Source organism: Python bivittatus, unplaced genomic scaffold (genome assembly GCF_059951505.1).
Source record: "Python bivittatus isolate LINGU-HERP-01145 unplaced genomic scaffold, Pbiv_v1 ctg000700_np1212, whole genome shotgun sequence".
Taxonomy (NCBI): Eukaryota; Metazoa; Chordata; class Lepidosauria; order Squamata; family Pythonidae; genus Python; species Python bivittatus.
The window spans coordinates 9988614-10000000 of record NW_028277098.1 but is presented as its reverse complement, the minus strand read 5'-3'; the positions used below and the strand labels follow the sequence as shown (position 1 = coordinate 10000000).

Here is an 11387-nt window from a genome sequence, read left to right as displayed (position 1 = left end):
TTTATTTTTATTTTTTATTTTTTATTTTATTTTATTTTATTTTATTTTATTTTATTTTATTTTATTTTATGTTATTTGCAAGCCACCCAGAGTCTGTTAGAATAGGTGGTCATAGCAAATTTAAAATAATAATAATAATAATTATTATTATTATTATTATTATTATTATTATTATTATTTGGCATGTTTTGCATTTTTTCTCTTTCTTTCTGTATATCAAAGCAAATATAAATTAATAATAATAAAAAAAGCCCTGTTGATGGGGAGGGAAAGCAGACTGACTTTTCATGAAGAAAACAAGAAAAGTGTTTTGACTTGACTATTGTAATGCGCTCTACATGGGGCTGCCCTTGAAAAATATCCAGAAGCTTCAGTTGGTTCAGAATGTGGCAGCCCACATAGTTTTGTGCAAACCTAGATTTGCACACATCACCTCTCTTGCAGGAGCTGCATTGGCTGCCGATTTGCTTCCAGGTCCAATTCAAGGTGTTGGTTGTCACCTTTAAAGCCCTCCATGGCTTGGGGCCAGGTTATTTGAAGGACCACCTTTTCCCAGTTTCATCTGCCTGACCCATCAGATTGGGGAGGCAGGGTATGTTACAGATCCCTTCTATTAAGGAAGTCCATCTAGTGGAACCTTCTCCGTGGTGGCTCCCTCCCTGTGGAACATCATCCCTGCAGAGATAAGACTGACCCCCACCTTGATGCTCTTCTGCAAGGCCCTGAAGACATGGTTGTGCCAGCAGGCCAGGGGATCCCAGGTCAACCCAGAGCCCATAAAATGGCTAGTGTAAATGTATTGATGCCAGGGGGTGGGGGGGGTGGAATGGGTTTTGTATTGGGATTTTTGTTTTTGTAAGCCACCCAGAGTCACCATGAGTGAGTTGGGTGGCCATATAAATTGTTTAGATAGATAGATAGATAGATAGATAGATAGATAGATAGATAGATAGATAGATAGATAGATGTGAGATATAAGAAGATGAGGAAATAGAACTCTTTTTGTGGAGTCCTTGGTGCTTTCCGAGCTTGGTTGTTTGCCTGCAAACCTTTCATTACCCAACTAGGTAACATCACAGTGCTAGTGAGTGTGGGGTTTGCAAAACCCCACGCTCACTAGCATTGATGCTGTTACCTAGCTGGGTAATGAAATGTCTGCAGGCAAACAACCAAGCTCAGAAAGCACCAAGGACTCCACAGTTCAACCCTGAGCTACATATTTTTTATTCTATTAGAACTCTTTTTGCTTACATGCTGTTAACAAAGAACATGCCATCATGGAAAACAGAGTCTCCATAAAGAATGTATTAGTAAAACCATCATATTCTATTTCTCTGTGAACTTTTTTTTCTGATGTATTTATTCTTAATAATGTTATTTTTATAATAAAAGAGTTATATTAAGGAAAAGATTTCTTCTTATAAATAAGTCGAGATATATCTTCTTGAACAGGTTCTCTGTTCTAACAGGTAGTCGGGCATTCTGAATAAAATAAAGTCAAGGCACAATCAGAACATCTGATGTTCTATGGAGCTTGTTAATTCCAGCACTGGTTGTTAGATTTATTATGTATTTATTTGATTTATATCCCACCCTTCATTCAAGAACTCAAGGTGGCACACACAGCACTCCCTTCTATTTTTCCCCACAACAACCATGCTATTAGGTAAATTAGGTTGAGAGAATGTCATTGGCTCAAAGCCACCAAGTTAGTTTCCATGGCTGAGGCTGGACTAGAACATGGATCTCCCCTCTCATAGTCCTACACCTAACCACTACCCCACACAGAAATAAGAGACTAAATACTTTTTGATGAGGTTCAGTAGGGTTAGTCTGACATGTTCCATGTACCTGCCACAGATGCAAGCTTTACCACCACAGGAAAAAAAGCAGTATTCTATAGCAATTAGGATTTTTTTAAAAAGACCAGAAACACCTGGATTCACATTTCTGTTCCATTATGAAGTCAGCTCGGTGGCCTTGAGTAATCCTCTAAGAAGAGATGCTTATTGATTTCAGTTTTCATGAGTTCTACTGCAACTCTATTCTTATTGATTTGATCTGCACCCCCCAAATCCACATGCAAATCAGAAGAGAATTATCCTCTTGAATTTACATTTCTTTGAATGTTTTGATGGAACTCTCAAACATATCAAAATATGTTTTAAAAATATGCATTTTAAAGTGTGTATTTCAAGATGGTATTTAAATACCTTTTTCCCATTCAGATTTTTATATACATGCAGAAATAGAATGGAACAGATTTACAAGTGAGTATGTATGTATGTATGTATGTATGTGTGTATGTATGTATGTATATCAAAATCTGACACACCCTGGATCTGTTTATTTTTATCTCCAAGCCTAATTAATTCACAACTTCTCTCTCTCTCTCTCTCTCTCTCTCTCTCTCTCTCTCACTCACTCACTCACACACACATTTGGATGAATGCAGGAAACAAACAAAATCTTTATCCCATATTCAATTTTTAAAAAAACACAATAAGATCATCATCAAGACTAATTGTGTTTTTTTTAAAAAAAATTTTTTTTTAACCAACCCCCCCCCCCAATTAGATCATCACCAAGACTAGAGAGCCAGTTTGCTCTAGTGGTTAAGGCACCAGGCTAGAAAGCAGGAGACTTTAAGTTCTAGTCCCGCTTTAGGCATGAAAGCTGGCTGGGTGACCTTCGGACAGTCACTCTCTCTCAGCCCTCAACATCAGGCTCAGGCAACAAGCAAGTGGGTAAATTCCTGTCACAACCAATGGATCAATGTTTGGTTGATCTGAAAAAAGTGGACCCTGCACCTGCAGGAAAATGCTAGGAAGAAAAAGGAAAAAGAACATCATCAAGATTAAGCTCCCATCATACCTCATTAACTTGCTTTTTATCCAAGTGAAAAACTTGACCAGAACTTGTTGAAGCAATCTCTTCATAGACTTTGTAACCAATATGTGCTCTGTCATCACAGTCTCCTGTTAGAACAAATACAACCTGTATGGTTTTGTTTAAAAAAAAAAAGATAGTTATTTAAATAGCCCTCATATGAAAATGAATGAGAAAATCAGATCCTCAGAAATCAGCTGAAGAACACTATGCACTATACTATTAAAGAGGTAAGCATTATAAATATTTTCAATTTCAAAACCATTAGCTTAATAACTTGGCAGTAAAAGATAGGCCACATTATTTAATTAAATACGTTGAATGTGAAATATTAATGCTAAATATTATGTAATTACAAGTTTTGATTAGTCAAAGCATTATTTTGCCTTTGTTTTATTTTGTGTTTAACAAAACAGCTGCTGGAATTGTCAGACTAAGGTTCCATTAGAATGGAGAGGTAAACAGTTGGGACGAGAATCTCTTGCTTTCAAGTATTTTTCAAGAGACTTTCTAGAGTTTTTCCTCCTCTTCAGCTGCACATTCCAGGTTATGTTTCGCAGTCAGACTTGCCAATGGGCTTCCAGTCTGATCAACAACATCAGAACAGCAGCAGTGGAAATTTAGCTTTTTGGTTCAGCACTCCAGAAAGGCCAAGAAATTATTACACACACAGACACACACACACACACAAATGACTTGCAAGGAAATATTGGAATGTAGAATGTCCTGATCCACCTTTGCTGTTCCCAAGGATATTCCATTAAATTCTGTGCCATATCAACTTTTCCATCCTCTCCTATACCCCATGGTTGAGCATGCTTAGTCTTCACTGATTGTTTTGGAGTTGCCCCCATCAGATTTTTATTTTAACTTCTTCCAGTCTTATGGGTCTGCCAAGCTGTAGCTACTCTCCCTCTTGGCACAGGTGATGCTGTTTTGGCTACATAAATTTGACAAATAAGCATCAGAATAGCAGAAATAATAAATCAAAGGCTTACATGGGGAAAGCAGATATTTTCCTTAATCTCCATCAATGGAATCATAGAAATTAGGCTACATATTGTAAGATGTATAAGATGTGGTAGAAAATCATAGATTAATATTGTTTGAGCCTCATGATTGTTCACTGGAATTAGTTATACCCAAGGTTAAGGCATCTCTCTATCTATGTATCTATTGATCTATCTATTAATTGAGGATAGATATATTAGGCAGCAATCCCCACTGAATGAATGAATAAACAAACAAATTAATAAAGGATGCTTTATGCCACTTCAATCATTCTAGATTTTAACAGCTCACAACAAAGATACAATAATACATAAAATGGACACAATATTCATACAATAGGAAAATCACCTCCATATACTAAGATTCACTTCTGAACAAAATAGCATTGCACTGTCTACCTTTCGTACACAGTATGCACATTTCATAGAACAGTTGCAATACCCTTCTGTGGTTTGGAACAGGCAGTATTATAAGAGGGCTCATACCTGAGACTGCTTCTGCTGAATCAGTTGCAAGACATCGTGAGTCAGTTTGTAATCTTTGGACCGTGCATCAGTAAATACATAGATGAATGAACCAGGAAGAGAAATTTCTAGAGCAATTTTGATGGCCCCAATGCTCATCTCTGGACAGTCACCACCTCCCTATGGCAAACAGGGAAATGAACAAAGAGACCTAAATCAAAATCAGTTTGAAAGGTAAAGAATTTACAAAAAATCCAAATTCCCTAAGCCTACTGCATATTACGGATATATGATTTTAAGCAGGAAAACCTGAATTATTTAAGGGAGGTTTTCTAGGTTCTCACATCACATCAAATCTAAACCAAATAACCAGATTATGTCTTAGAACAATGTATGTCTGAGGCAGAAACTTTTATTTGTAAATGTTACATTATCCTAAAATAAGTTAACCGAGGAAAACTTAGTGGAAGTTAAGTTTCTCACCCACTGTGTCCTGAAAACCTCCCTGGAAGTTAATCTGCCTTCCAGAAAAATGTAGAATGAAGCATGGGAAAAAGCTGTTGGGGGAATTGCCCCTAAATTAGGTGGGTATCCTCACAGTTTGGTTTAATTCTTCTTTCCTTTTTCAGGAGGGCAAGCAAGCAAATAAACTTTCGTAAGGCCACTGTTTTCTAAAAAAAGGGGGAAGAAGGATAGGCAACTTTCCTTATCTGAGGCTCCATAATTACAATTATGGAAACAAATCTGGATCTATTTTCTAATGTTTTCAATCCTGATACAATTATATCCATAATTCTGTTTAAACCCACACATTGTTAATTCCCCAGTTATCCAATGTTTCAACATAGATCCTGCACATAGAATTTTTAAGATCTTGCAGTCTAGTTCAGAATATTCCCCCGTCTTCAGATTAGAATTGCAGGGTATTGCAGGGATACAGTCTAAATATATGTTTATCAAGTTCCTATTTATTTATGTATGTATTTATTTATTTATTTATGAGTTGTTACTGCATTCTATTTTCTGGTTGTTTGGTTTTAATTGCTTTCAATATTACTGCATGCTGTCTGGAAGATCAGCTGAAGGAAAAGCAGGAAATACATCTAAGAAATCAATGAAAACTTCTCATTAGCTAAATTTAATGTATTTCTTCTTGATCCATTACTCTGTTTAGAAGGACCAATACTTCAAAATGTAGCTTCTGACTTTCTGATGGAAATCCAAGCCAAAAAAAAAATCTACCATCCAGAATGAATATGGCAGAAGAATGTTTTAAAAGGAAATGCTTTTTGATTCATGTGAACTGGCAATAGTTTTCTGTCTTTGGGGAAAAATTAATATAAGCCCTATTATTTTTTCCTGCTGCTATAAGAAAACATCATTTTGATAAATTACCATATTATGTTGACTCTCAATGTTGTGTATGTTATATTTTATTCCTAAAAAGCCTCCTTTTGTAAAGGCTTTTTTCTGCTCATCCTGTTATTCCCATTTTAGAAACAAAATGATTAACAATAACAGCAGCCTTTTCAAGTACACCAGTTAAGTACATGACTCAAAAAAGAAAAAGGTCTTCTAGGTTAGAATTTGGCACCCAAAATATTCAATCTGATATTTACCAGATGTTCTGTCTTCAGTTCCAATTAGTCACAGCCAACAAAGCCAACTGCAAAGTGTAAAAGATCTCTTTCCCACCGGGTCTCCCAAACCCAACCAGGACAACCTGGGTTGATGTATCAGTCATTGCTTTCAACAGGGATTTGTTGCCACCATTTTTTTATTTTTTCCCCTCAACCAGCTTTATAGGAATAAGACCAAAAGAAGGAAAACATCTTCCCCTTTCTGTTATCTGAGGAACTCGAGGACATCTTCAGCCTGAATCTGGTAATCAATCTGGAGATGCTGAGGCTTTCTAAGACATGTCACCAGATTACAACCCCCAATTATAGCTCCCACCCTAATTTTCCAAAGTCTTTGAAAATCTGGCTGTTTCCCCAGGCCTTGGAGTAGGGTTGCTGCTTCGGCCCCTGTAGGTTGCTTTTTATGTACAGTCTGTCTCTCTGGATGTCTGTGATCCATTTCTTAATTTTTTTACTGTTCCTGTTTTTAAAGTGTAAACTGCCCAAAATAATTTGGAATCTGACAGCCCCTACATCAAATAAATAAATAAATAAATAAATAAATAATAACATAACATAACATAACATAACATAACATAACATAACAGCATGAAAAGTACCTTTTTAAAATAGTATTTAAATTTTATTTTAAAAAAATATAACAGCAAGGAAAAACACAGATAAAGATTAAGCTTAAAGAAAAGTATTAGGCTTCAGAAGAGGAAGTGTGAAAAGAAGAGCCATAGGTAGACCCATCCAAGATGACAAGGACTCAGAGAAAGGATAGCTTGAAGGAAACCAGTCAAGGTTTGATTTGAGCACATACAAATTTAAAACCCTACAGCTATTCTGTCTGGTAACTCACTACCATTAGAAGTTCATTAGAAATTACCATTACAAATTAGATTTCTTCCCACATCCTGAAATATTTCGCTGGAGGAGGAAGGAGTTTAGCTCTTTTTTCCTTCTCCAGACCCATTGCTCACAGAGAAAATGCAAAAAAAAAAAAAAAAAAACAGTTTCCTGCAAAGCTCACTGATTAAATTCATGGAGATTCTTATTCAGGAATTTAGCCACCTAGCCTCCCTAGACTTAACCTTACTAGATATAGAAGGGATTAGAGATCTACAAGTCAGTTGCTGCTCCCTTCTGATCTAGTGAGACTCTCTAGACACTTGCATTTTTAGAGATGACCATTACACAATCCAGTTATGGGATTGTGGACAGGACAGACAGAAAATGTGTTACAAACAGAAGATGTGGGGATGACCAGTCCCCCCAGATAACTTTAAAATAGGTTTGGCAACAATGGCTAACTGTGATTCTTAAGCGAATCTTCCATGTTCTTCTGCTGCTGTAGATGAATGGCAAAAGAAAACAATTACCTATAGTATATGTGTTCTCATCATGTGCTTTCAGAAGCCATGGTTAGGAACCATGGCTCAAAATTACTTTTCAACTAAATCCAACAAAGTAATTTCTATGGTTCCACTGCCTCTCTTAACAGACTGACTCCTTAAATTCAAGAACTTTCTAGCAGACTCCTCAGCAAAGAAATTGAGTTTAGAAGTACATTCCAGAAATTTAAGATAACAATAATTTATCATGAAAATGCTAACTGATTTTGTTTAACTTTTCCCTTTCTCATTTAGTATTCCAAAAATGCAGAATCTTCATATCAAGATGTCAGAATGCACAAAAATGGGTACAATATTCTATCTTTGGCTTACCTCAAGCAATCTTGGGCAAATTACAGCACTATGGAAGAGCTGAGAAGCAAGTGATTGAAATAGCCAATTTGTTCTTCTTTTACTAATGAGTGGATAATACGTCTGCTGGGACTACCAGGAAGGTGAAGATGCTGTGCATGTACACACATGCAAGGACAACTAGGGACAGCTTTCTAAGCAAATGCAAAAGACATGGCAGGTTTAGCAGTTCCATGAGAGCTGCTTCATTTGTATTCCAGGGCATCACAAAACACATTTTTTCAACACTTTGTGCTCTTCTAGTAGTGAGCTACACTGAAATCTTTCCTTTTTTTTTTTTTTAATTAAATGAAAGAATATTTGAGAAAGTGATTTAAGCTAGCTATCTACTATATAATAATGGTGAATTTGATCAAATGGAAAGGTTTCTCTCTACTAAAGAATGCTATTAAAAGTAGCAATAAGGAACTAAAAATCGACAGTGTAATATTCTTCTTTTCACGGCAATCAACACAAAACTGGCCAGATTGGGAGAGTGGCCATCAGCCTGTGGATAGAAGAGGGGATCAGTTCCAGGAATGGCTTCATTCCATTTGCCTCTGACCCTGAGCTTGCAATGTCTCTTGATGAACAGTATCCCAAAACACCTTAATATTCTATTGAAAAATTATTTATAGCTATTTAATAAACTCTATCTATAATCCATCACAGAGCAACAATACCCAGGTTAGCTTCTCTCAGTACAATGATAGTTTAAAAGCAGGTTCTATGACTGGCTTCCCCAAAGTTGACCTTCAATTTTGATTATGAGAGGGAAGCCTAATACATCAGGAAAGCACCAGATTGCGACTGTAAAAAATAGATGTAACTCAGAGTTGGCATGTTCGGTTACAGGAGTTCTCTGGGGTTGGTTTTTCATTTGCAGGTGTTTCAATACCCATTTAAACAACCTATTTAGTGCTCTCAAATAATTCCTACAACCCAAAGGCGCCAGACTGGAGAAGGCTAGAATTATTAATATGCCCACTGTGAATATATTTTACACTAGCATTATTATACTGTTTTTGTCCTTTTTTATTTTTAATTTTTTTGCCAGGAATATATAATACATGTCCTGAAATAACCCCACTCAACTGGGCTGTTGTATTTGATCACCACAACTCCTGCAATGAACATTATTTAAAAACCTCCTTTGGAAAAAAAAATGTTCCACTACTTCAGTACAGTATTCATATGATATTAAATTATGACACTAATTCCTTTGCTCTCCTAACTAATGAAAAACATGCATTTTTCTCCTTCCCTGCAGCATAAATCTGTCTTGTTGCTGTAAATTTACACTTGTGTGCCTTTTGCTTTTATTAAGCCATGTTTCTCTTTTGTTCTCTGTCCCACACCTCAGTGTGCATGTACGTTGAGCATACAAGAAGATGTCCTTCCACAGCCACACAAACAACTATTTTAGCAAACAATTCCCTATGTTTAATCTTCCATTTAAAAAAATATATGATATTTTTAAGTGATGGGTCAGTTGGGACAATCCACTTCTTTGGGCAGCAGAAAGAAGAAGCATTATCTGTGGAACCTTCAGCCTTTGGATGCAGCCCCATGTCAAAGCCCTACATTGTAGCAACTCATATTAAAACAATCAAAGAAGAACCTTGGTGGCAGAAAGCAGTGAAACATGGTTTAGAATACCCTTCCTTAACCTGGTGCTCTAGTGTGTTGGGGGTTACAAAACCCACTAGAGGTATTCTAAAGGCTGGGGAAGGCTACTTCAGAGATTTGCTGGTTGAGGGAAACAAGGAGTTTTCCTTTTTGCCTCTCATCAAGTTAATGAAAGCCCTCTACAGACTAACAGTTACTAAGACTTGTTTCCTACCCATTACTTTGAGGGGAGGAAAACTGACTAAGCCCAGCTTCTCCTTCTACCAAACAAATAACCCATCCATTTATTGATTCATTCTGTAGGCAGTGGTGGGAAGGAAGAGCCCTTTGCTCTCCTTCTCCCCATCCCATAATGCCTTGCACATTCCTTCTTATCCCTACTGCTAAAGGTACGCTTTGAGCATTCAGAACTCATCATCTCAGTAATGGTTACAGCTCTGTGGAGATACTATCCTCTTTGGATTGTATGAGGTAAGATTTAAAACCAACTCCTTCTCTTAAGTCAGTCTTCCCTAACATGGTGCATCACACTCTAGACATGTTGGACTTCAACTCCCATCATCCACTGTCAGCATCCATTGAGCACCAAGTTGGGTGAGGTTATTTTTACCATTGCTCTGCAGATCTCCCTGGCTCAGTGGAAGAGGGGATTATGTTCTAGAACCTACCCCCAAAATTGAGGTACATGGAACTTTCCATCCCAGCCACAATTTCTGAATCAACCCTGTTAATTAGACAACTTCCTAAGCTATGCCAGAAAAAATAATAAAATGGAGAATGTTATAGCAAGCTAGTTTTGGGAATCAACTGCATTACTTCAGAATGTAGAAGTAGATAGTTAATCATCTTTTAGAACGCTGTACACACAGAACACTCCTGCAGGTATTAAGCTAGGAGACAGGAATTAAACTTCCCTGAAGTTTAGCTTGACACATGAGGAGAGCTTTTCTTCTAATACAGTGAAGCTTATACATTTACCCTTCCCAAGCAGGCTGATGGAAGGCAGACTGGAATTTCACTCCCTCAAAACTTAAAAGTGTACCAAATGTGAAGCTGAACAAGAAGTAGTCCACCCACCTGAACATATAGTTCTCTGAGTTCATACTGAAACTTCTTAGGATCTGTGGTAATGGTTACAGGACCAATTTCTGAAAAGAAAACAAGGTAAGTGTCAATATTCAAGGGGAAATTCAGAGAGGCTTAATAGCTGCAAAATCTGATACACACTTACACACAATTTATTACAGTCAGTGGCCAGTGCAAACAAATTACTTATATTATTTATATTTATAAATAATAAAATAAAATAGGTAAATTTAAGATAGCATAAAAATTATACACATTAAAAACCTATAAAACCTATTAAGCTGATCTAGTTAACTAAATTTATAAAACATGTTATCTATAAAACTTATCTACTTTATTTGCTATTTTTTAATCCTTGCTTAGGCACACGTATGAATACATAACAAAAAAATAAAATGGAAAAGTGAATAACTTTATAGCATACAATATTGAAGTGGGATAAAATATAGACTTTTGCCTTGCTAAACCTGCTGAAACACATAAATGATATGTCAAATTGCCTCTTTATGAAATCTGGTCTCATCTGGGCAATTCTACAAGTACAGTTCCCCAACTGTGAGAAAATATGTACAGAGAGTACAACAGTAGGGGTTTTTTTTTTTTTTTGCATTCTTTTATTTTACTATGCCAAATTCTCAAAAAGCAAAATGCCATTCCCTAAAAATCACTTATTTTATTTATAAGTAACAGCAGATATCAGAAGCCACACCATGATCATCTAATAAATAATGGGCAAAGATTTCATCAGGTCAAGTATTCTGCATATTTCTGAGAAACAGTCATTTAAAAGTGTGAAGCTAAACAAAGATCAGTAGGACATTTGCTAACTCAGACAAACATATATTGATACTAATTGAATTTGGACAAAAGAAGCCCAATTATTTCAAAAGAAGTATGTGTATTTTGTTGTTGTTGTTGAAAACACTCATTCTCAGCTAAAT

The 11387-nt window shown here is 36.3% G+C and overlaps 1 protein-coding gene across 12 annotated transcripts in view; it reads right to left on the bottom strand.

The window, feature by feature from the left end:
- HMCN1 (hemicentin 1) overlaps window positions 1-11387 on the bottom strand; it is a 329972-nt gene that overhangs the window by 201884 nt on the left and 116701 nt on the right. For all 12 annotated transcript variants that reach the window (XR_015798470.1, XM_088153961.1, XM_088153962.1 and 9 more), the window contains 3 exons: window positions 10438-10508; window positions 4386-4544; window positions 2875-2997 (listed from right to left, as the gene is read on the bottom strand). Coding sequence is in view for 11 of the 12 variants with exons in the window: in XM_088153961.1 (XP_088010087.1) it covers window positions 2875-2997; window positions 4386-4544; window positions 10438-10508 (353 nt within the window). In the remaining variant the exon portion in view is untranslated. The remainder of the gene's footprint in view (window positions 1-2874; window positions 2998-4385; window positions 4545-10437; window positions 10509-11387) is intronic.